The 25,952-nt window shown below is 45.9% G+C and overlaps 1 protein-coding gene across 2 annotated transcripts in view; it reads right to left on the minus strand.

Annotated features, from left to right (window-relative positions):
* Positions 1–25,952, minus strand: part of LOC120037766 (divergent protein kinase domain 2A) — a 123,580-nt gene that overhangs the window by 26,542 nt on the left and 71,086 nt on the right. For both annotated transcript variants that reach the window (XM_038983733.1, XM_038983734.1), the window contains one exon: positions 17,092–17,395. In XM_038983733.1, the coding sequence (XP_038839661.1) occupies positions 17,092–17,395 (304 nt within the window). The remainder of the gene's footprint in view (positions 1–17,091; positions 17,396–25,952) is intronic.

The raw sequence follows: 25,952 nt of genomic DNA on the forward strand, positions 1-25,952 counted from the left end.
TACCATCGCCCTAATGTTGGACATAAAGCCCAAGCAGAACCGGTAAACTGTAGCATCTTTCCATAGGTACCATCGCCCTAATGTTGGACATAAAGCCCAAGCAGAACCGGTAAACTGTAGCATCTTTCCATAGGTACCATCGCCCTAATGTTAGACATACAGCCCAAACAGAACCGGTAAACTGTAGCATCTTTCCATAGGTACCATCGCCCTAATGTTGGACATAAAGCCCAAGCAGAACCGGTAAACTGTAGCATCTTTCCATAGGTACCATCGCCCTAATGTTAGACATAAAGCCCAAGCAGAACCGGTAAACTGTAGCATCTTTCCATAGGTACCATCGCCCTAATGTTAGACATAAAGCCCAAGCAGAACCGGTAAACTGTAGCATCTTTCCATAGGTACCATCGCCCTAATGTTAGACATAAAGCCCAAGCAGAACCGGTAAACTGTAGCATCTTTCCATAGGTACCATCGCCCTAATGTTAGACATAAAGCCCAAGCAGAACCGGTAAACTGTAGCATCTTTCCATAGGTACCATCGCCCTAATGTTGGACATAAAGCCCAAACAGAACCGGTAAACTGTAGCATCTTTCCATAGGTACCATCGCCCTAATGTTGGACATAAAGCCCAAGCAGAACCAGTAAACTGTAGCATCTTTCCATAGGTACCATCGCCCTAATGTTGGACATAAAGCCCAAGCAGAACCGGTAAACTGTAGCATCTTTCCATCTGTACCAGTGTGACCCTAATCTCTCGTGGATACCACACCATTATATCTTTGGCAGCATCTGTCACGACTGACTGGAATACGTGAGATACCGCAGCAGCGTTAGGTCCGGTGTTTTGGGGGTTTGCAATGGTTATTTGGACGTATCACAAAGCCTCGCTTCAACTGGGGGGGGGGGGGGGGGGGAGTTTTCCTTTAGAGTGGGCGGAGACTCCATTTCTAACACGTACGGTCATGTATCTGACCCAATTGAAGATTCGAGTTGTGGGTTAACAGAGATGACTATCACCCTGATCCTCTCCCAGCCCAAACCTAGATAAGAGACACTACTGAGGACAAGAGGATAGGTTGAGAAACACATGCTGACATCAGACAGGTTTAATCCACGTGTCAAATCTGTTATGTAGTGTGGTGTGGTAGTATAGTGTGGTAGTATAGTGTGGTAGTATAGTGTGGTAGTATAGGGTGGTAGTATAGGGTGGTAGTGCGGTAGTGTAGTGTGGTAGCATAGTGTGGAAGCATAGTGTGGTAGTATAGTGTGGTAGTATAGTGTGGTAGTATAGGGTGGTAGTATAGGGTGGTAGTGTGGTAGTGCAGTGTGGTAGTATAGTGTGGTAGTATAGTGTGGTAGTGTGGTGTGGTAGTGTAGTGTGGTAGCATAGTGTGGTAGCATAGTGTGGTAGTATAGTGTGGTAGTGTGGTAGTATAGTGTGGTAGTGTAGTGTGGTAGTATAGTGTGGTAGTGTGGTAGTATAGTGTGGTAGTGTGGTAGTGTAGTGTGGTAGTGTGGTAGTATAGTGTGGTAGCATAGTGTGGTAGTGTAGTGTGGTAGTGTGGTGTGGTAGTGTAGTGTGGTAGTGTGGTGTGGTAGTATAGTGTGGTAGTGTAGTGTGGTAGTGCAGTGTGGAAGTATAGTGTGGTAGCATAGTGTGGTAGTGTAGTGTGGTAGTGTGGTGTGGTAGTATAGTGTGGTAGTGTAGTGTGGTAGTATAGTGTGGTAGTGTAGTGTGGTAGTATAGTGTGGTAGTATAGTGTGGTAGTATAGTGTGGTAGTGTGGTGTGGTAGTATAGTGTGGTAGTGTGGTGTGGTAGTGTAGTGTGGAAGTATAGTGTGGTAGTGTGGTAGTGTAGTGTGGTAGTATAGTGTGGTAGTGTGGTAGTGTAGTGTGGTAGTATAGTGTGGTAGTGTGGTAGCATAGTGTGGTAGCATAGTGTGGTAGTGTAGTGTGGTAGTGTGGTGTGGTAGTATAGTGTGGTAGTGTAGTGTGGTAGTGTAGTGTGGTAGCATAGTGTGGTAGCATAGTGTGGTAGTGTAGTGTGGTAGTATAGTGTGGTAGTATAGTGTGGTAGTGTAGTGTGGTAGTGTAGTGTGGTAGCATAGTGTGGTAGCATAGTGTGGTAGTGTGGTAGTGTAGTGTGGTAGTATATTGTGGTAGCATAGTGTGGTAGTGTGGTGTGGTAGTATAGTGTGGTAGTATAGTGTGGTAGTGTAGTGTGGTAGTGTAGTGGGGTAGTATAGTGTGGTAGTGTGGTGTGGTAGTATAGTGTGGTAGTATAGTGTGGTAGTGTGGTGTGGTAGTATAGTGTGGTAGTATAGTGTGGTAGTGTAGTGTGGTAGCATAGTGTGGTAGCATAGTGTGGTAGTGTAGTGTGGTAGTATAGTGTGGTAGTATAGTGTGGTAGTGTAGTGTGGTAGTGTAGTGTGGTAGCATAGTGTGGTAGCATAGTGTGGTAGTGTGGTAGTGTAGTGTGGTAGTATATTGTGGTAGCATAGTGTGGTAGTGTGGTGTGGTAGTATAGTGTGGTAGTATAGTGTGGTAGTGTAGTGTGGTAGTGTAGTGTGGTAGTATAGTGTGGTAGTATAGTGTGGTAGCATAGTGTGGTAGTGTAGTGTGGTAGTATAGTGTGGTAGTATAGTGTGGTAGCATAGTGTGGTAGTATAGTGTGGTAGTGTAGTGTGGTAGTATAGTGTGGTAGTGTAGTGTGGTAGTATAGTGTGGTAGCATAGTGTGGTAGCATAGTGCGGTAGCATAGTGTGGTAGTGTAGTGTGGTAGCATAGTGTGGTAGCATAGTGTGGTAGTATAGTGTGGTAGTATAGTGTGGTAGTGTAGTGTGGTAGTGTAGTGTGGTAGTGTAGTGTGGTAGTATAGTGTGGTAGTGTAGTGTGGTAGTGTATTGTGGTAGCACAGTGTGGTAGTATAGTGTGGTAGCATAGTGTGGTAGTGTGGTGTGGTAGCATAGTGTGGTAGCGTAGTGTGGTAGTATAGTGTGGTAGCGTAGTGTGGTAGTATAGTGTGGTAGTATAGTGTGGTAGTGTAGTGTGGTAGTGTGGTGTGGTAGTATAGTGTGGTAGTATAGTGTGGTAGCATAGTGTGGTAGTGTAGTGTGGTAGCGTAGTGTGGTAGCGTAGTGTGGTAGTATAGTGTGGTAGTATAGTGTGGTAGCATAGTGTGGTAGCATAGTGTGGTAGCATAGTGTGGTAGCATAGTGTGGTAGCATAGTGTGGTAGCGTAGTGTGGTAGCATAGTGTGGTAGCATAGTGTGGTAGCATAGTGTGGTAGTATAGTGTGGTAGTATAGTGTGGTAGTATAGTGTGGCTGTGCGGTGTGGTAGTATAGTGTGGTAGTGTAGTGTGGTAGTGTGGTAGTGTGGTAGTATAGTGTGGTAGTGTAGTGTGGTAGCATAGTGTGGTAGTGTAGTGTGGTAGCATAGTGTGGTAGCATAGTGTGGTAGTATAGTGGGGTAGTATAGTGGGGTAGTGTAGTGTGGTAGTGTAGTGTGGTAGTGTGGTGTGGTAGCATAGTGTGGTAGTATAGTGTGGTGTGGTAGTGTAGTGTGGTAGTATAGTGTGGTGTGGTAGTGTCGTGTGATAGTATAGTGTGGTAGTATAGTGTGGTAGTGTAGTGTGGTAGTGTAGTGTGGTAGCATAGTGTGGTAGTGTGGTGTGGTAGTATAGTGTGGTAGTGTGGTGTGGTAGCATAGTGTGGTAGTGTGGTGTGGTAGTATAGTGTGGTAGTGTAGTGTGGTAGTGTAGTGTGGTAGCATAGTGTGGTAGTGTGGTGTGGTAGTATAGTGTGGTAGTGTGGTGTGGTAGTATAGTGTGGTAGCATAGTGTGGTAGTGTGGTGTGGTAGTGTGGTGTGGTAGCATAGTGTGGTAGTATAGTGTGGTAGTGTGGTGTGGTAGCATAGTGTGGCAGTGTAGTGTGGTAGCATAGTGTGGTAGTGTAGTGTGGTAGTATAGTGTGGTAGTATAGTGTGGTAGTGTGGTGTGGTAGTGTAGTGTGGTAGTGTAGTGTGGTAATATAGTGTGGTAGTATAGTGTGGTAGTGCAGTGTGATAGTGCAGTGTGGTAGTATAGTGTGGTAGTATAGTGTGGTAGTATAGTGTGGTAGCATAGTGTGGTAGCATAGTGTGGTAGTGTGGTGTGGTAGCATAGTGTGGTAGTGTGGTGTGGTAGCATAGTGTGGTAGTGTGGTGTGGTAGCATAGTGTGGTAGTATGGTGTGGTAGTATAGTGTGGTAGTATAGTGTGGTAGCATAGTGTGGTAGTGTGGTGTGGTAGCATAGTGTGGTAGTATAGTGTGGTGGTATAGTGTGGTAGTATAGTGTGGTAGTAGAGTGTGGTAGCGTAGTGTGGTAGTGTAGTGTGGTAGTATAGTGTGGTAGTATAGTGTGGTAGTATAGTGTGGTAGTATAGTTTGGTAGTATAGTGTGGTAGTGTGGTAGTATAGTGTGGTAGTGTAGTGTGGTAGTATAGCGTGGTAGTGTGGTGTGGTAGCATAGTGTGGTAGTATAGTGTGGTGGTATAGTGTGGTGTGGTAGCATAGTGTGGTAGTATAGTGTGGTAGCATAGTGTGGTAGTATAGTGTGGTAGTGTAGTGTGGTAGTGTAGTGTGGTAGTGTAGTGTGGTAGTGTGGTGTGGTAGCATATTGTGGTAGTATAGTGTGGTAGTGTGGTGTGGTAGTATAGTGTGGTAGTGTGGTGTGGTAGTGTGGTGTGGTAGTGTAGTGGGGTAGTATAGTGTGGTAGTGTGGTGTGGAAGCATATTGTGGTAGTATAGTGTGGTAGTGTAGTGGGGTAGTGTGGTGTGGTAGTGTAGTGGGGTAGTATAGTGTGTTAGTGTGGTGTGGTAGCATAGTGTGGTAGCATAGTGTGGTAGTATAGTGTGTTAGTGTGGTGTGGTAGCATAGTGTGGTAGCATAGTGTGGTAGTATAGTGTGGTAGTGTAGTGTGGTAGCATAGTGTCGTAGTATAGTGTGATAGTGTGGTAGCATATTGTGGCAGTATAGTGTGGTAGTATGGTGTGGTAGTATAGTGTGGTAGTGTAGTGTGGTAGTGTGGTGTGGTAGTATAGTGTGATAGTATAGTGTGGTAGTATAGTGTGGTAGTATAGTGTGGTAGTGTGGTGTGGTAGTATAGTGTGGTAGCATATTGTGGTAGTATAGTGTGGTAGTATAGTGTGGTAGTGTGGTGTGGTAGTGTGGTGTGGTAGCATAGTGTGGTAGTGTAGTGTGGTAGCATAGTGTGGTAGCATATTGTGGTAGTATAGTGTGGTAGTATAGTGTGGTAGCATAGTGTGGTAGTGTGGTGTGGTAGCATAGTGTGGTAGTGTGGTGTGGTAGTATAGTGTGGTAGCATAGTGTGGTAGCATGGTGTGGTAGCATAGTGTGGTAGTGTGGTGTGGTAGTATAGTGTGGTAGTATAGTGCGGTAGTATAGTGTGGTAGTGTAGTGTGGAGGTATAGTGTGGTAGTGTGGTCTGGTAGTATAGTGCGGTAGTGTAGTGTGGTAGTGTAGTGTGGTAGTATAGTGTGGTAGTATAGTGTGGTGTGGTAGTATAGTGTGGTAGCATAGTGTGGTAGTATGGTGTGGTAGTGTGGTGTGGTAGTATAGCGTGGTAGTATAGCGTGGTAGTGTAGTGTGGTAGTGTAGTGTGGTAGTATAGTGTGGTAGTGTAGTGTGGTAGTGTAGTGTGGTAGTATAGTGTGGTAGTATAGTGTGGTAGTATAGTGTGGTAGTATAGTGTGGTAGTATAGTGTGGTAGTATCGTGTGGTAGTGTAGTGTGGTAGTATAGTGTGGTAGTGTAGTGTGGTAGTATGGTGTGGTAGTGTGGTGTGGTAGTATTGTGTGGTAGTGTGGTGTGGCAGTATAGTGTGGTAGTATAGTGTGGTAGTGTAGTGTGGTAGTGTAGTGTGGTAGTGTAGTGTGGTAGTGTAGTGTGGTAGTGTAGTGTGGTAGTATAGTGTGGTAGTATAGTGTGGTAGTGTAGTGTGGTAGTGTAGTGTGGTAGTATAGTGTGGTAGTATAGTGTGGTAGTATCGTGTGGTAGTATAGTGTGGTAGCATAGTGTGGTAGTATAGTGCAGTAGTATAGTGTGGTAGTATAGTGTGGTAGCGTGGTGTGGTAGTATAGTGTGGTAGAATAGTGTGGTAGTGTGGTGTGGTAGTATAGTGTGGTGGTGTGGTAGTATAGTGTGGTAGTGTGGTGTGGTAGTATAGTGTGGTGGTGTGGTAGTATAGTGCGGTAGTAAAGTGCGGTAGTGTGGTGTGGTAGCATAGTGTGGTAGTGTGGTAGTGTAGTGTGGTAGTATAGTGTGGTAGTATAGTGTGGTAGTGTGGTAGTATAGTGTGGTAGTGTAGTAGCATAGTGTGGTAGTGTGGTAGTGTAGTGTGGTAGTGTAGTGTGGTAGTATAGTGTGGTAGTATAGTGTGGTAGTGTAGTGTGGTAGTGTAGTGTGGTAGTGTAGTGTGGTAGTATAGTGTGGTAGCGTAGTGTGGTAGTGTGGTGTGGTAGTGTGGTGTGGTAGTATAGTGTGGTAGTATAGTGTGGTAGTGTAGTGTGGTAGTGTAGTGTGGTAGTGTGGTGTGGTATCATATTGTGGTAGTATAGTGTGGTAGTATAGTGTGGTAGTGTGGTGTGGTAGTATAGTGTGGTAGTGTGGTGTGGTAGTGTGGTGTGGTAGTGGGGTAGTATAGTGTGGTAGTGTGGTGTGGAAGCATATTGTGGTAGTATAGTGTGGTAGTATAGTGTGGTAGTGTAGTGGGGTAGTGTGGTGTGGTAGTGTAGTATAGTGTGTTAGTGTGGTGTGGTAGCATAGTGTGGTAGCATAGTGTGGTAGTATAGTGTGGTAGTGTAGTGTGGTAGCATAGTGTGGTAGTATAGTGTGATAGTGTGGTAGCATAGTGTGGCAGTATAGTGTGGTAGTATGGTGTGGTAGTATAGTGTGGTAGTGTGGTGTGGTAGTATAGTGTGGTAGTATAGTGTGGTAGTATAGTGTGATAGTATAGTGTGGTAGTATTGTGTGGTAGTATAGTGTGGTAGTATAGTGTGGTAGTGTGGTGTGGTAGTATAGTGTGGTAGTATAGTGTGGTAGCATATTGTGGTAGTATAGTGTGGTAGTATAGTGTGGTAGTGTGGTGTGGTAGTGTGGTGTGGTAGCATAGTGTGGTAGTGTAGTGTGGTAGCATAGTGTGGTAGCATAGTGTGGTAGTGTGGTGTGGTAGCATATTGTGGTAGTATAGTGTGGTAGTATAGTGTGGTAGCATAGTGTGGTAGTGTGGTGTGGTAGCATAGTGTGGTGTGGTAGTATAGTGTGGTAGTATAGTGTGGTAGCATAGTGTGGTAGTGTGGTAGTATAGTGTGGTAGTATAGTGCGGTAGTATAGTGTGGTAGTATAGTGTGGTATTGTAGTGTGGAGGTATAGTGTGGTAGTGTGGTCTGGTAGTATAGTGCGGTAGTGTAGTGTGGTAGTGTGGTAGTGTAGTGTGGTAGTATAGTGTGGTGTGGTAGTATAGTGTGGTAGTGTAGTGTGGTAGTATAGTGTGGTAGTATAGTGTGGTAGTATAGTGTGGTAGTGTAGTGTGGTAGTGTAGTGTGGTAGTATAGTGTGGTAGTATCGTGTGGTAGTGTAGTGTGGTAGTATAGTGTGGTAGTGTAGTGTGGTAGTATAGTGTGGTAGTGTGGTGTGGTAGTATTGTGTGGTAGTGTAGTGTGGTAGTATAGTGTGGTAGTGTAGTGTGGTAGTGTAGTGTGGTAGTGTAGTGTGGTAGTGTAGTGTGGTAGTGTAGTGTGGTAGTGTAGTGTGGTAGTATAGTGTGGTAGTGTAGTGTGGTAGTGTAGTGTGGTAGTATAGTGTGGTAGTATCGTGTGGTAGTATCGTGTGGTAGCATAGTGTGGTAGTATAGTGCAGTAGTATAGTGTGGTAGTATAGTGTGGTAGCGTGGTGTGTTAGTATAGTGTGGTAGAATAGTGTGGTAGTGTGGTGTGGTAGTATAGTGTGGTAGTATAGTGTGGTGGTGTGGTAGTATAGTGTGGTAGTGTGGTGTGGTAGTATAGTGTGGTAGTATAGTGTGGTGGTGTGGTAGTATAGTGCGGTAGTAAAGTGCGGTAGTGTGGTGTGGTAGCATAGTGTGGTAGCATAGTGTGGTAGCATAGTGTGGTAGTGTAGTGTGGTAGTGTAGTGTGGTAGTATAGTGTGGTAGTATAGTGTGGTAGTGTAGTAGCATAGTGTGGTAGTGTAGTGTGGTAGTGTAGTGTGGTAGTATAGTGTGGTAGTATAGTGTGGTAGTGTAGTGTGGTAGTGTAGTGTGGTAGTATAGTGTGGTAGTGTAGTGTGGTAGTATAGTGTGGTAGCGTAGTGTGGTAGTGTGGTGTGGTAGTATAGTGTGGTAGTGTAGTGTGGTAGTATAGTGTGGTAGTATAGTGTGGTAGTATAGTGTGGTAGTGTGGTGTGGTAGTATAGTGTGGTAGTATAGTGTGGTAGTGTGGTGTGGTAGTATAGTGTGGTAGTATAGTGTGGTAGTATCGTGTGGTAGTGTAGTGTGGTAGTATAGTGTGGTAGTGTAGTGTGGTAGTATAGTGTGGTAGTGTGGTGTGGTAGTATTGTGTGGTAGTGTAGTGTGGTAGTATAGTGTGGTAGTGTAGTGTGGTAGTGTAGTGTGGTAGTGTAGTGTGGTAGTGTGGTGTGGTAGTGTAGTGTGGTAGTGTAGTGTGGTAGTATAGTGTGGTAGTGTAGTGTGGTAGTGTAGTGTGGTAGTATAGTGTGGTAGTATCGTGTGGTAGTATCGTGTGGTAGCATAGTGTGGTAGTATAGTGCAGTAGTATAGTGTGGTAGTATAGTGTGGTAGCGTGGTGTGTTAGTATAGTGTGGTAGAATAGTGTGGTAGTGTGGTGTGGTAGTACAGGGTGGTAGTATAGTGTGGTAGTATAGTGTGGTGGTGTGGTAGTATAGTGTGGTAGTGTGGTGTGGTAGTATAGTGTGGTAGTATAGTGTGGTGGTGTGGTAGTATAGTGCGGTAGTAAAGTGCGGTAGTGTGGTGTGGTAGCATAGTGTGGTAGCATAGTGTGGTAGCATAGTGTGGTAGTGTAGTGTGGTAGTATAGTGTGGTAGTATAGTGTGGTAGTATAGTGTGGTAGTGTAGTGTGGTAGTGTAGTGTGGTAGTATAGTGTGGTAGTATAGTGTGGTAGTGTAGTGTGGTAGTGTAGTGTGGTAGTATAGTGTGGTAGTGTAGTGTGGTAGTATAGTGTGGTAGCGTAGTGTGGTAGTGTGGTGTGGTAGTGTGGTGTGGTAGTATAGTGTGGTAGTGTAGTGTGGTAGTATAGTGTGGTAGTATAGTGTGGTAGTATAGTGTGGTAGTGTGGTGTGGTAGTATAGTGTGGTAGTATAGTGTGGTAGTATAGTGTGGTAGTGTGGTGTGGTAGTATAGTGTGATAGTATAGTGTGGTAGTATAGTGTGGTAGTATAGTGTGGTAGCATAGTGTGGTAGTATAGTGTGGTAGTATAGTGTGGTAGTATAGTGTGGTAGCGTAGTGTGGTAGTATAGTGTGGTAGTATGGTGTGGTAGTGTGGTAGTGTAGTGTGGTAGTGTGGTGTGGCAGTATAGTGTGGTAGTATAGTGTGGTAGTATAGTGTGGTAGTATAGTGTGGTAGTGTAGTGTGGTAGCATAGTGTGGTAGCATAGTGTGGTAGCATAGTGTGGTAGCATAATGTGGTAGTATAGTGTGGTAGCGTAGTGCGGTAGTGTAGTGTGGTAGCATAGTGTGGTAGTGTAGTGTGGTAGTATAGTGTGGTAGTATAGTGTGGTAGCATAGTGTGGTAGCGTAGTGTGGTAGCGTAGTGTGGTAGCATAGTGTGGTAGCATAGTGTGGTAGCATAGTGTGGTAGTATAGTGTGGTAGTATAGTGTGGTAGCGTAGTGTGGTAGTGTAGTGTGGTAGCGTAGTGTGGTAGCGTAGTGTGGTAGCGTAGTGTGGTAGTATAGTGTGGTAGCATAGTGTGGTAGCATAGTGTGGTAGCATAGTGTGGTAGCATAGTGTGGTAGCATAGTGTGGTAGCGTAGTGTGGTAGCATAGTGTGGTAGCATAGTGTGGTAGCATAGTGTGGTAGTATAGTGTGGTAGTATAGTGTGGTAGTATAGTGTGGTAGTATAGTGTGGTAGTATAGTGTGGTAGTATAGTGTGGCCGTGCGGTGTGGTAGTATAGTGTGGTAGTATAGTGTGGTGGTGTGGTAGTATAGTGTGGTAGTATAGTGTGGTGTGGTAGTATAGTGTGGTGGTGTAGTGTGGTAGTATAGTGTGGTAGTATAGTGTGGTAGTATAGTGTGGTAGTGTAGTGTGATAGGGTGGTAGTATAGTGTGGTAGTATAGTGTGGTAGTATAGTGTGGTAGTATGGTGTGGTAGTATAGTGCGGTAGTATAATGTGGTAGTTTGGTAGTATAGTGTGGTAGTATAGTGTGGTAGTATAGTGTGGTCGTGTAGTGTGGTAGTGTGGTAGTATAGTGGGGTAGTATAGTGGGGTAGTATAGTGTGGTAGTATAGTGTGGTAGTGTAGTGTGGTAGCGTAGTGTGGTAGCGTAGTGTGGTAGTGTGGTGTGGTAGTGTGGTAGTATGGTGTGGTAGTATAGTATGGTAGTATAATGTGGTAGTATAGTGTGGTGTGGTAGTATAGTGTGGTAGTGTGGTGTGGTAGTATAGTGTGGTAGTATAGTGTGGTAGTATAGTGTGGTAGTATAGTGTGGTAGTGTGGTGTGGTAGTATAGTGTGGTAGTGTGGTGTGGTAGCATAGTGTGGTAGTATAGTGTGGTAGTATAGTGTGGTAGCATAGTGTGGTAGTATAGTGTGGTAGCGTGGTGTGGTAGTATAGTGTGGTAGTGTGGTGTGGTAGTGTAGTGTGGTAGTATAGTGTGGTAGTGTGGTGTGGTAGTATAGTGTGGTAGTATAGTGTGGTAGTATAGTGTGGTAGCATAGTGTGGTAGCATAGTGTGGTAGTATAGTGTGGTAGTATAGTGTGGTAGCGTGGTGTGGTAGTATAATGTGGTAGTATAGTGTGGTAGTATAGTGTGGCCGTGCGGTGTGGTAGTATAGTGTGGTAGTATAGTGTGGTGGTGTGGTAGTATAGTGTGGTAGTATAGTGTGGTAGTGTGGTAGTGTAGTGTGGTAGTATAGTGTGGTAGTGTAGTGTGGTAGTGTGGTAGTATAGTGTGGTAGTATAGTGTGGTAGTATAGTGTGGTAGTGTAGTGTGGTAGTGTGGTAGTATAGTGTGGTAGTATAGTGTGGTAGTATAGTGTGGTAGTATAGTGTGGTAGTGTGGTGTGGTAGTATAGTGTGGTAGTATAGGGTGGTAGTATAGGGTGGTAGTGTGGTAGTGTAGTGTGGTAGTATAGGGTGGTAGTATAGTGTGGTAGTGTGGTGTGGTAGTGTGGTGTGGTAGTATAGTGTGGTAGTATATTGTGGTGGTGTGGTAGTATAGTGTGGTAGTATAGTGTGGTAGTATAGTGTGGTAGTGTAGTGTGGTAGTGTAGTGTGGTAGTGTAGTGTGGTAGTGTAGTGTGGTAGCATAGTGTGGTAGTATAGTGTGGTAGTATAGTGTGGTAGTATAGTGTGGCAGTATAGTGTGGCAGTATAGTGTGGCAGTGTAGTGTGGTAGTATAGTGTGGTAGTATAGTGTGGTAGTGTGGTGTGGTAGTATAGTGTGGTAGTGTGGTGTGGTAGTATAGTGTGGTAGTATAGGGTGGTAGTGTGGTAGTATAGTGTGGTAGTATAGTGTGGTAGTGTGGTGTGGTAGTATAGTGTGGTAGTATAGTGTGGTGGTGTGGTAGTATAGTGTGGTAGTATAGTTTGGTAGTATAGTGTGGTAGTGTAGTGTGGTAGTGTAGTGTGGTAGTGTAGTGTGGTAGCGTAGTGTGGTAGTATAGTGTGGTAGCATAGTGTGGTAGCATAGTGTGGTAGTATAGTGTGGTAGTGTAGTGTGGTAGTATAGTGTGGTAGTATAGTGTGGTAGTATAGTGTGGTAGCATAGTGTGGTAGTATAGAGTGGTAGTTTGGTGTGGTAGTTTAGTGTGGTAGTTTGGTGTGGTAGTTTGGTGTGGTAGTGTAGTGTGGTAGTATGGTGTGGTAGTATAGTGTGGTAGTTTGGTGTGGTAGTGTAGTGTGGTAGTGTAGTGTGGTAGTGTGGTAGTATAGTGTGGTAGTATAGTGTGGTAGTGTGGTGGTATAGTGTGGCAGTGTGGCAGTGGTGGTGTGGTTATGTAGTGTAGTGTGGTTGTGTAGTGTGGTTATGTAGTGTAGTGTGGTTGTGTAGTGTGGTTATGTAGTGTGGTAATGGTGTGTGGTTGTGTAGTGTGGTAATGTAGTGTGGTTGTGTAGTGTGGTAATGTAGTGTAGTGTAGTGTGGTAATGTAGTGTAGTGTGGTAGTGTAGTGTGGTTATGTAGTGTAGTGTGGCAATGTAGTGAAGTAAGGCTCATATCTACTGTTGTTAGTCTGACACCCCTGAACAATGAATATTGACAACAAAGAGGACAGCAGGCGGAGGTAACAGAACAAGGACAGAGGACAGCATGTGGGGGTAACAGAACAAGGACAGCATGTGGGGGTAACAGAACAAGGACAGCATGTGGGGGTAACAGAACAAGGACAGCATGTGGGGGTAACAGAACAAGGACAGCATGTGGGGGTAACAGAACAAGGACAGCATGTGGGGGTAACAGAACAAGGACAGCATGTGGGGGTAACAGAACAAGGACAGCATGTGGGGGTAAAAGAACAAGGACAGCATGTGGGGGTAACAGAACAAGGACAGCATGTGGGGGTAACAGAACAAGGACAGCATGTGGGGGTAACAGAACAAATACAGCAGGTGGGGGTAACAGAACAAAGACAGAGGACAGCATGTGGGGGTAACATAACAAGGACAGCATGTGGGGGTAACAGAACAAAGACAGCAGGTGGTGGTAACAGAACAAAGACAGCAGGTGGTGGTAACAGAACAAGGACAGCAGGTGGTGGTAACAGAACAAGGACAGCAGGTGGTGGTAACAGAACAAGGACAGAGGACAGCATGTGGGGGTAACAGAACAAAGACAGCAGGAGGTGGTAACAGAACAAAGACAGCAGGAGGTGGTAACAGAACAAAGACAGAGGACAGCATGTGGGGGTAACAGAACAAGGACAGCATGTGGGGGTAACAGAACAAGGACAGCAGGTGGGGGTAACAGAACAAAGACAGCAGGTGGTGGTAACAGAACAAGGACAGCAGGTGGGGGTAACAGAACAAGGACAGCAGGTGGTGGTAACAGAACAAGGACAGCAGGTGGTGGTAACAGGACAAGGACAGCAGGTGGTGGTAACAGAACAAGGACAGCAGGTGGGGGTAACAGAAGAAAGACAGCAGGTGGGGGTAACAGAACAAGGACAGCAGGTGGGGGTAACAGAACAAGGACAGCAGGTGGGGGTAACAGAACAAGGACAGCAGGTGGGGGTAACAGAACAAGGACAGCAGGTGGTGGTAACAGAACAAAGACAGAGGACAGCAGGTGGGGGTAACAGAACAAGGACAGCAGGTGGGGGTAACATAACAAGGACAGCATGTGGGGGTAACAGAACAAAGACAGCAGGTGGTGGTAACAGAACAAAGACAGAGGACAGCATGTGGGGGTAACAGAACAAGGACAGCATGTGGGGGTAAAAGAACAAGGACAGCAGGTGGGGGTAACAGAACAAGGACAGCAGGTGGGGGTAACAGAACAAAGACAGCAGGTGGTGGTAACAGAACAAGGACAGCAGGTGGGGGTAACAGAACAAAGACAGCAGGTGGGGGTAACAGAACAAGGACAGCAGGTGGGGGTAACAGAACAAGGACAGCAGGTGGTGGTAACAGAACAAAGACAGCAGGAGGTGGTAACAGAACAAAGACAGAGGACAGCATGTGGGGGTAACAGAACAAGGACAGCAGGTGGGGGTAACAGAACAAAGACAGCAGGTGGGGGTAACAGAACAAAGACAGCAGGTGGGGGTAACAGAACAAAGACAGCAGGTGGGGGTAACAGAACAAAGACAGCAGGAGGTGGTAACAGAACAAAGACAGAGGACAGCATGTGGGGGTAACAGAACAAGGACAGCAGGTGGGGGTAACTGAACAAGGACAGCAGGTGGGGGTAACAGAACAAGGACAGCAGGTGGGGGTAACAGAACAAAGACAGAGGACAGCATGTGGGGGTAACAGAACAAGGACAGCAGGTGGGGGTAACAGAACAAGGACAGCAGGTGGGGGTAACAGAACAAGGACAGCATGTGGTGGTAACAGAACAAGGACAGCAGGTGGGGGTAACAAACACAGAGGACAGCATGTGGGGGTAACAGAACAAGGACAGCAGGTGGGGGTAACAAAGACAGAGGACAGCAGGTGGTGGTAACAGAACAAAGACAGCAGGTGGGGGTAACAGAACAAGGACAGCAGGTGGTGGTAACAGAACAAAGACAGCAGGTGGGGGTAACAGAACAAGGACAGCAGGTGGGGGTAACAGAACAAGGACAGCAGGTGGTGGTAACAGAACAAAGACAGAGGACAGCAGGAGGTGGTAACAGAACAAAGACAGCAGGAGGTGGTAACAGAACAAGGACAGCAGGTGGTGGTAACAGAACAAAGACAGCAGGAGGTGGTAACAGAACAAGGACAGAGGACAGCATGTGGGGGTAACAGAACAAGGACAGCAGGTGGGGGTAACAAAGACAGAGGACAGCAGGTGGGGGTAACAGAACAAGGACAGCAGGTGTTGGTAACAGAACAAAGACAGCAGGAGGTGGTAACAGAACAAAGACAGAGGACAGCATGTGGGGGTAACAGAACAAGGACAGCAGGTGGGGGTAACAGAACAAGGACAGCATGTGGGGGTAACAGAACAAGGACAGCATGTGGGGGTAACAGAACAAGGACAGCAGGTGGGGGTAACAGAACAAGGACAGCATGTGGGGGTAACAGAACAAGGACAGCAGGTGGGGGTAACAGAACAAGGACAGCAGGTGGGGGTAACAGAACAAGGACAGCATGTGGGGGTAACTGAACAAAGACAGCATGTGGGGGTAACAGAACAAGGACAGCAGGTGGGGGTAACAGAACAAGGGCAGCAGGTGGTGGTAACAGAACAAGGACAGCGTGTGGGGGTAACAGAACAAGGACAGAGGACAGCGTGTGGGGGTAACAGAACAAGGACAGCATGTGGGGGTAACAGAACAAGGACAGCATGTGGGGGTAACAGAACAAGGACAGCAGGTGGGGGTAACAGAACAAGGACAGAGGACAGCAGGTGGGGGTAACAGAACAAGGACAGCATGTGGGGGTAACAGAACAAATACAGCAGGTGGTGGTAACAGAACAAGGACAGCATGTGGGGGTAACAGAACAAGGACAGCAGGTGGGGGTAACAGAACAAGGACAGCAGGTGGGGGTAACAGAACAAAGACAGAGGACAGAAGGAGGTGGTAACAGAACAAGGACAGAGGACAGCAGGTGGAGGTAACAGAACAAGGACAGAGGACAGCAGGTGGTGGTAACAGAACAAGACAGCAGGTGGAGGTAACAGAACAAGGACAGAGGACAGCAGGTGGAGGTAACAGAACAAGGACAGAGGACAGCAGGTGGAGGTAACAGAACAAGGACAGAGGACAGCAGGTGGTGGTAACAGAACAAGACAGCAGGTGGAGGTAACAGAACAAGGACAGAGGACAGCAGGTGGGGGTAACAGAACAAGGATAGCTAGGAGAGACACACACACACGGGCACGAGAACAACAAACACGCAAAGGACACAGACACTGGGTGTCATAGCAAAAGAGAAAACAGCAGACAGACAGACAGAGAGACCTCATATATCCAGCCTGATCACTGGAAATAGATGTTGATTTTTGACGTTTGAAAAGGTCCTGACAACGTGGATATATGTCTTCCTCAGCCCTGCACTGGGCGCGAACTCATGATGCTCGGAGTCCAAGCAAGCTGCTCAGACTACTGGGCCACCGTAGATCACAACACTCTAGCACACCGTGAGAATACTGATGATACCCGATGGTAATAGAGCATTTATTTTTCTATTATTTTGATTTAAGACTTCCCCAAACCATACCCCTAACCTTAATGCCTAAACCGTTACTCTTTGAGTGGTTTTGGGTTTTAACCCAGTAACCACGCGAAATGAACCCGGTAACCACGCGGAATGAACCCGGTAACCATGCGGAATGAACCCGGTAACCACGCGGAATGAACCCGGTAACCACGCGGAATGAACCCGGTTACCACGCGGAATGAACTCGGTAACCACGCGGAATGAACCCGGTAACCACGCGGAATGAACCGGGTAACCACGCGGAATGAACCTGGTAACCACGCGGAATGAACCCGGGAACCACGCGGAATGAACCTGGTAACCACGCGGAATGAACCCGGTAACCACGCGGAATGAACCCGGTAACCACGCGGAATGAACGCCTCAAAAATAGACGTTTGTCCATAATACGTTGAATTTCGAATGGAAACTGAAATCTTGTTGCAAATTTCAAATTTAATTTCCTTTTCGGTACTTCAGATCACCACAGGTCACCGTAATCATCTCTGGCCTTTCGTGTGGCCTTATCACATGAAAAATAATATGATTTTAAAATAAGAATACAATGATAAAGCTGTAACACATTATCCTAAACATAAACCATCAACTTAGTGAATCCCATTGGTGTTTAAAATGAGGGTTTCAGCATGAAATATCATTTTGATGTCTTTGTTTTAAATGTTTTGGTGTTAAACTGGTGGTAGTTATGAAAAATGTCAATAATTGGAAGAGTTGCAGGGCTAATTGAAAATAATTACATTGTAAATTACATGCATCTTTTCATTAATAAGGCTATTTTATTGTAAACAATATGGTCTATCAACTAGAAAATCTGGGACAATATGGACACAGATGTAAAAAAAGTATAAAATCAGTCACCAAAATTGCCAAAGATTCCAGTAACTTTGGTAAATTACTGGTAGCTTTGCAACCATGACCCATGACCCCCCCCACCCGGCGGTGTGCCAATAACAACTCACTTTGTTTGATCAGCCTCTTGTCGGCCACCAGGACGTTCTCACCGTCCACCACGATGACCTTTCCGTCCCGCGGCCCCACGGCAAAGTTATCAAAGCTCACGTCCAGCAGGTAGAGGGCGAACTCAAAGTCGTTGTTGGTGAGCTGCTCAGCGATGTCCATCAGCTGTCGGGCCAGGTCAACCCTCTTGTCCCACGGAGCGTTGTAGAAAGACCACAGCTCCTCGCCGACGTAGTTCACCGCCACCACGCGACCACACGCTCCCAGGTACTTGGCGAACGGCCAGCCCTCGTCTGACGGGAAACTCTGTAGGGGAGAGAGAAGGGATGTTGATAATTAGGAGAAAGGGGTATGGAGGAAAGAAGGGTTGGAACCCTCGTCTAACGGAAAGCAGGACAAACATATGAAGAGATATGGGGGACACACACATAGGAGGGATGAAGATCATTATTAGAAGAGAGGAGGAAGGAAGAGGAGATTAATACACAGTGATAATGTAGAAGTCTGTGCCTGTTTATTGGCAAAGTCGGTGGGATATTATCACAGAAAAACACAAAGAAGTCCCCAAAATATATTGGGAAAAAATGACATGTGGATGTAAACAATGCCTGGCTTGTGTAGAGCCCTCAGCTATAGTAAAACAGTCCATTATAATTACAGTAGCACCAATGGCTGTCAATGTTAATGGCTGTCATTCATTGAATCAGATGGCTCATTCATTACAAAACCCACTGATATTGCCAACTACATTAATGATTTTTTTTATTGGCAAGATTAGGAAATTTAGGCATGACATGCCAGCAACAAACGCTGACACTACAAATCCAAGTATATCAGTATATTAGCCCAGTAATCAAAATTCATGAGGCGCGATCAAAAAGTTCCGTTACAGTCCGTACAAACATGTCAAACGATGTATAGAATATATCTTTAGGATGTTTTTAACATAAATCTCCAATAATGTTCCAACCGGAGAATTCCTTGTCTTCAGAAATGCAATGGAACTCTCTCACGTGGACGCGCATGGTCAGCTCATGGAACTCTGCCAGAGCCCTGACTCAAAGAGCCCTCATCCCCCCTCCTTCACAGTAGAAGCATCAAACAAGGTTCTAAAGACTGTTGACATCTAGTGGAAGCCTTAGGAAGTGCAATATGACCAATATCCCACTGTATATTCGATAGGCGATGAGTTGAAAAACTACAAACCTCAGATTTCCCACTTCCTGGTTGAATTTTTTCTCAGGTTTTTATGAGTTCTGTTATACTCACAGACATCATGCAAACAGTTTTAGAAACTTCTGAGTGTTTTCTATCCAAATATACTAATATTATGCATATATTAGCTTCTGGGACTGAGTAACAGGCAGTTTACTCTGGGCACCTTATTCATCCAAAATACTTCCCCCAGCCATAAGAAGTCGGCCACTACTAGCACACAGCTCAGACACCCATGCATACCCCACAAGACATGCCACCAGAGGTCTCTTCACAATCCCTAACTCCAGAACAGAATATGGGAGGAGCACAGTACTACATAGAGCCATGACTACATGGAACTCTATTCCACATCAAGTAACTGATGCAGCAGTAGAATCAGATTTAAAAAACAGGTAAAATACACCTTATGGAACAGCGGGGACTGTGAAGAGACACAAACATAGGCACACACACATGATAACATACGCACTATACACACGTACACATGGATTTTGTGTTCTAGATATGTGGTAGTGGAGTATGGGTCTGAGGGCACAAACTTACTGATTCTGTCGTGAATGTATTGTAATGTTTTAAAATTGTATAAACTGCCTTAACTTTGCCGGACCCCAGGAAGAGTAGCTGCTGCCTTGGCAGGAACTAATGGGGATCCATAATAAACCCCAGGAAGAGTAGCTGCTGCCTTGGCAGGAACTAATGGGGATCCATAATAAACCCCAGGAAGAGTAGCTGCTGCCTTGGCAGGAACTAATGGGGATCCATAATAAACCCCAGGAAGAGTAGCTGCTGCTTTGGCAGGAACTAATGGGGATCCATAATAAACCCCAGGAAGAGTAGCTGCTGCCTTGGCAGGAACTAATGGGGGATCCATAATAAACCCCAAGAAGAGTAGCTGTTGCCTTGGAAGGAACTAATGGGGATCCATAATAAACCCCAGGAAGAGTAGCTGTTGCCTTGGAAGGAACTAATGGGGATCCATAATAAACCCCAGGAAGAGTAGCTGTTGCCTTGGCAGGAACTAACGGGGATCCATAATAAACCCCAGGAAGAGGAGCTGCTGCCTTGGCAGGAACTAATGGGGATCCATAATAAACCCCAGGAAGAGTAGCTGCTGCCTTGGCAGGAACTAATGGGAATCCATAATAAACCCCAGGAAGAGTAGCTGCTGCCTTGGCAGGAACTAATGGGGGATCCATAATAAACCCCAGGAAGAGTAGCTGCTGCCTTGGCAGGAACTAATGGGGGATCCATAATAAACCCCAGGAAGAGTAGCTGCTGCCTTGGCAGGAACTAATGGGGATCCATAATAAACCCCAGGAAGAGTAGCTGCTGCCTTGACAGGAACCAATGGGGATCCATAATAAACCCCAGGAAGAGTAGCTGCTGCCTTGGCAGGAACTAATGGGGATCCATAATAAACCCCAGGAAGAGTAGCTGCTTCCTTGACAGGAACCAATGGGGATCCATAATAAACCCCAGGAAGAGTAGCTGCTGCCTTGGCAGGAACTAATGGGGATCCATAATAAACCCCAGGAAGAGTAGCTGCTGCCTTGACAGGAACCAATGGGGATCCATAATAAACCCCAGGAAGAGTAGCTGCTGCCTTGGCAGGAACTAATGGGGATCCATAATAAACCCCAGGAAGAGTAGCTGCTTCCTTGACAGGAACCAATGGGGATCCATAATAAACCCCAGGAAGAGTAGCTGCTGCCTTGGCAGGAACTAAATGGGGATCCATAATAAATACAAATTCAAATGGAGAGTGTAAATTACAGATTGAGGATGTGTTGGTATTACAGATTGGCTTTAATAAATACACAGATACAGCAGACAGTTGATGGTTTGAGTTGTTACTGAGCTGGTAAACGCTGGTTAAACAAATAGTTGTTCTGTGATCCTAGTTAAAAATAGGCAGTTAGCCGAGCATCAGTACCAGGGCTGGTACATTCACCATGTTGTCATTATGAACATTGTCAGGGAAACGGTTGGTCAAATTTGATTCCGGCCCCCGTCCGTGTTATGTGTGTGTGTGTGTGTGTGTGTGTGTGTGTGTGTATTTGGAAGGAAGCAGCTTCAATATTGCAGTAAGGCAAACACACACACACACACACACACACACACACACACACACACACACACACACACACACACACACACACACACACACACACACACACACACACACACACACACACACACACACACACACACACACACACACACATACACACACACACACACACACACACCTGAAACGAGGAGTGTGTGCTACAGCTGTAGATGGCTAACTGGGCTCTGAGGAACTGGATTGGCTACGTCTCATTAAATTATCTCTCTCTTTTGCTCAATCTCTCTCCCTCCATTCCTCCCTCCATTCCAGGCCTAGTTAGTCAGCTAAGTTAGTCAGCTAACTAGGCCTGTGAATGGAATAGATTAAGTTATATCAAGTGTGTAATATGATAACCTAGCCTAGTTTAGCATGTACAATGTAATATCAACTAGTTTAGCTTGTACAATATAATATTTGTATTTATTAAGGATCCCCAAAGCAGACAGCTACTCTTCCTGGGTTCCAGCAAAATGAAGGCAGTTTATAAAGTTTTAAAAACATTACAATAGATTCACAGATTTCACAACACGCTGTGTGCCCTCAGGCCCCTACTCCACCACTACCACATATCTACAGTACTAAATCCATGTGTATGTATAGTGCCAATGTTTGTGTTGCTTCACAGTCCCCGCTGTTCCATAAGGTGTATTTTACCTGTTTTTTAAATCTGATTCTACTGCTGCATCAGTTACCTGATGTGGAATAGAGTTCCATGTAGTCATGGCTCTATGTAGTACTGTGCGCCTCCCATAGTCTGTTCTGGACTTGGGGACTGTGAAGAGACCTCTGGTGGCATGTCTTGTGGGGTATGCATGGGGTGTCTGAGCTGTGTGCCAGTAGTTTAAACAGACAGCTCGGTTCATTCAACATGTCAATACCTCTCATAAATAAAAGTAGTGATGAAGTCAATCCCTCCTCCACTTTCAGCCAGGAGAGATTGACATGCATATTATTAATATTAGCTCTCTGTGTACATCCAAGGGCCAGCCGTGCTGACCTGTTCTGAGACAATTGCAATTTTCCTAAGGCCTTTTTTGTGGCACCTGACCACACTACTGAACAGTAGTCCAGGTGCGACAAAACTAGGGCCTGTAGGACCTGCCTTATTGATAGTGCTGTTAAGACAGAGCATCGCTTTATTATGGACAGACTCCTCCCCAACTTAGCTACTACTGCATCAATATGTTTTGACCATGACAGTTTACAATCCAGAGTTATTCCAAGCAGTTTATTCACCTCAACTTGTTCAATTTCCACATTATTTATTACAAGTTTTAGTTGAGGTTTAGGGTTTTAGTGACTGATTTGTCCCAAAATAAAATGCTTTTAGTTTTTGAAATATTTAGGACTAACTTATTCCTTGCCACCCACTCTGAAACGAACTGCAACTCTTTGTTAAGTGTTGCAGTCATTTCAGTTGCTGTGGTAGCTGACGTGTATAGTGTCGAGTCGTCTACATAAACTCAGCAAAAAAAAGAAACGTCTTCTCACTGTAAACTGTGTTAATTTTCAGCAAACTTAACATGTGTAAATATTTGTATGAAAATAACAAGATTCAACAACTGAGACATAAACGGAACAAGTTCCACAGACATGTGGTATAACAGAAATGGAATAATGTGTCCCTGAACAAAGGGGGGGTCAAAATCAAAAGTAACAGTCAGTATCTGGTGTGGCCACCAGCTGCATTAACTACTGCAGTGCATCTCCTCATGGACGGCACCAGATTTACCCGTTCTTGCTGTGAGATGTTACCCCACTCTTCCACCAAGGCACCTGCATGTTCCCGGACATTTCTGGGGGGAATGGCCCTAGCCCTCACCCTCCGATCCAACAGGTCCCAGACGTGCTCAATGGGATTGAGATCCGGGCTCTTTGCTGGCCATGGCAGAACACTGACATTTCTGTCTTGCAGGAAATCACGCACAGAACGAGCAGTATTGCTGGTGGCATTGTCATGCTGGAGGGTCATGTCAGGATGAGCCTGCAGGAAGGGTACCACATGAGGGAGGAGGATGTCTTCCCTGAAACGCACAGCGTTGAGATTGCCTCAGGCTCAGTCCGATGATGCTGTGACACACCGCCCCAGACCATGATGGACCCTCCACCTCCAAATCGATCCCGCTCCAGAGTACAGGCCTCGGTGTAACGCTCATTCCTTTGACGACAAACACGATTCCGACCATCACCCCTGGTGAGACAAAACCGCGACTCGTCAGTGAAGAGCACTTTTTGCCAGTCCTGTCTGGTCCAGCGACGGTGGGTTTGTGCCCATAGGTGACATTGTTGCCGGTGATGTCTGGTGAGGACCTGCCTTACAACAGGCCTACAAGCCCTCAGTCCAGCTTCTCTCAGCCTATTGCGGACAGTCTGAGCACTGATGGAGGGATTGTGCGATCCTGGTGTAACTCGGGCAGTTGTTGTTACCATCCTGTGCCTGACCCGCAGATGTGATGTTCGGATGTACCAATCCTGTGCAGGTGTTGTTACACGTGGTCTGCCACTGCGAGGATCAGCTGTCCGTCCTGTCTCCCTGTAGCGCTGTCTTAGGCGCCTCACAGTACGGACATTGCAATTTATTGCCCTGGCCACATCTGCAGTCCTCCTTGCAGATGAGCAGGGACGCTGGGCATCTTTCTTTTGGTGTTTTTCCAGAGTCAGTAGAAAGGCCTCTTTAGTGTCCTAAGTTTTCATAACTATGACCTTAAATGCCTACCGTCTGTAAGCTGTTAGTTTCTTAACGACCGTTCCACAGGTGCATGTTCATTAATTGTTTATGGTTCATTGAACAAGCATGGGAAACAGTGTTTAAACCCTTTACAATGAAGATCTGTGAAGTTATTTGGATTTTTACGAATTATCTTTGAGAGACAGGGTCCTGAACAGGGGACATTTCCTTTTTTGCTGAGTTTACATAGACACACTGACTTTACTCAAAGCTTTGTAAAGATCGGAAAAAGTAAATGTGCCTCGACAGACAGCTGCCCCGGGGAATTCCTGATTCTACCTGGATTATGTTGGAGCTTCCATTAAAAGAACACCCTTTGTTCTTTATCCTCAACATAGCAGGGGGTGTAAAGCCATAACACATTATAGCAGTGGGTGTAAAGCCATAACACAGCAGCAGACTATGATTGAAGAGTAACAAAACAGACTCCACAATATTTTTTATCAACTTCTCTCAGCCAATCAGTCATTTGTGTCATATGGTAACCTAGCCTAGCCTGTAGTGTTATATGGTAACCTAGCCTGTAGTGTTATATGGTAACCTAGCCTAGCCTGTAGTGTTATATGGTAACCTAGCCTAGCCTGTAGTGTTATATGGTAGCCTAGCCTGTAGTGTTATATGGTAACCTAGCCTAGCCTGTAGTGTTATATGGTCACCTAGCCTAGCCTGTAGTGTTATATGGTAACCTAACCTAGCCTGTAGTGTTATATGTTAACCTAGCCTAGCATGTAGTGTTATATGGTCACCTAGCCTAGCCTGTAGTGTTATATGGTAACCTAGCCTAGCCTGTAGTGTTAAATGGTCACCTAGCCTAGCCTGTAGTGTTATATGTTAACCTAGCCTAGCCTGTAGTGTTATATGTTAACCTAGCCTAGCCTGTAGTGTTATATGGTCACCTAGCCTAGCCTGTAGTGTTATATGTTCACCTAGCCTGTAGTGTTATATGGTAACCTAGCCTAGCCTGTAGTGTTAACGTAAACTCACCCCATTCCGTACAAATGTGCGTAACCGCGACATTCAAACGAGGCTGTAATGAAAACGAACGGGACTGTAGCGACTGTGTTGGCATCAAAATCCAGGGTGTGAACTACGTTCCGATTCAGCGTTGATTGACATGGTAATGGACTAACAGTATTTGAGAAAAGATGAAAAAACCGACCCCTCCGACGCTGTACGTTGCATCGTGACGTGTCACTACGTAACGTACAGCGTGCGTTTGCAGCTCATGTTGTGCCGTACAACCTCTTTCCACCAGGGGTAGCCCTTCTCTCGCAGATTAAAATCATGCTTGAACCATATAAACTTGTAAGAAAACTTCCATTATTCATGATTTTGGTCCAAATTAATATAATTATTGCTAATATTAAACAAATATTTCATGACTAGGGTGCAAGAGAGAAGAGCAGGGAGAAGAGCAGAGGGAAGAGCAGAGAGAAGAGCAGAGAGAAGAGCAGAGGGAAGAGCAGAGAGAAGAGCAGAGAGAAAAGCAGAGGGAAGAGCAGAGAGAAGAGCAGAGAGAAAAGCAGAGGGAAGAGCAGAGGGAAGAACAGAGAGAAGAGCAGAGGGAAGAGCAGAGAGAAGAGCAGAGAAGAGAGTAGGGAGAGAAGAGCAGAGGGAAGGGCAGAGGGAAGGGCAGAGAAGAGCAGAGAGGAGAGCAGAGAAAGAGAGAAGAGCAGAGAGAAGAGCGGAGAGGAGAGCAGAGAGGAGAGCAGAGAGGAGAGCAGAGAGGAGAGCAGAGAGAAGAGCAGAGAGAAGAGCGGAGAGAAGAGCGGAGAGAAGAGCGGAGAGGAGAGCAGAGAGAAGAGCAGAGAGAAGAGCAGAGAGAAGGGCAGAGAGCAGAGAAGAGAGTAGGGAGAGAAGAGCAGAGGGAAGAGCAGAGAAGAGAGAGAAGGAGAGCAGAGGGAAGAGCAGAGAAGAGTGAGGGTGAAGAGCTGAGAGAAGAGCTGAGGGAAGAGCTGAGGGAAGAGCTGAGGGAAGAGCTGAGAGAAGAGCTGAGAGAAGAGCAGAGAGGAGAGTAGGGAGAGAAGAGCAGAGGGAAGAGCAGAGAGAAGAGCAGAGGGAAGAGCAGAGAGAAGAGCAGAGGGAAGAGCAGAGGGAAGAGCAGAGAAGAGAGAGAAGGAGAGCAGAGGGAAGAGCAGAGAAGAGTGAGGGTGAAGAGCAGAGAGAAGAGCAGAGAGGAGAGCAGAGAGAAGAGAAAGAGAGGAGAGCAGAGAGAAGAGCAGAGAGAAGCGAAAGAGAGAAGAGCAGAGAGAAGCGAAAGAGAGAAGAGCAGAGAGAAGCGAAAGAGAGAAGAGTGAGGGTGAAGAGCAGAGAGAAAAGCAGAGAGAAGAGCAAGGGTGAAGAGCGAGGAGGGTGGAGAGCAGAGAGGAGAGAGTAGGGAGAGCGAGGGAGGTGGTGGGGAATAAACAGGAAGGCATTGGGAGGAGCAGAATATGAAATCCACAAAACGTTATCTAACTCAGAATAGACTGAAGAGAGAGTCCTGGTTGGGACACACACGGCTCAATGTGGTTCTGAGGCTTCTCTCCTCTTCACTGCCCTTTGAAATGCGTTAAGGAGGGAGGGAAGGGAAGGATGGAAGAGAAGGGTGTAAAGCATGCATAGGGACTGATTCTCTCTCCCATATCTCCTAGAAGTCGTGGTTTGTGGGTTTCGTAGTAGTAACAGTAGTAGTAGTAGCAGTAGTAGTAGTAACAGTAGTAGTAGTAGCAGTCGTAGTCGTAGTAGTAACAGTAGTAGTAGTAGTAGTAGTAGTAGTAGTCGTAGTAGTAACAGTAGTAGTAGTAGTAGTAGTAGTAGTAGTAACA

This window comes from Salvelinus namaycush, unplaced genomic scaffold (assembly GCF_016432855.1).
Source record: "Salvelinus namaycush isolate Seneca unplaced genomic scaffold, SaNama_1.0 Scaffold186, whole genome shotgun sequence".
Classification (NCBI taxonomy): domain Eukaryota; kingdom Metazoa; phylum Chordata; class Actinopteri; order Salmoniformes; family Salmonidae; genus Salvelinus; species Salvelinus namaycush.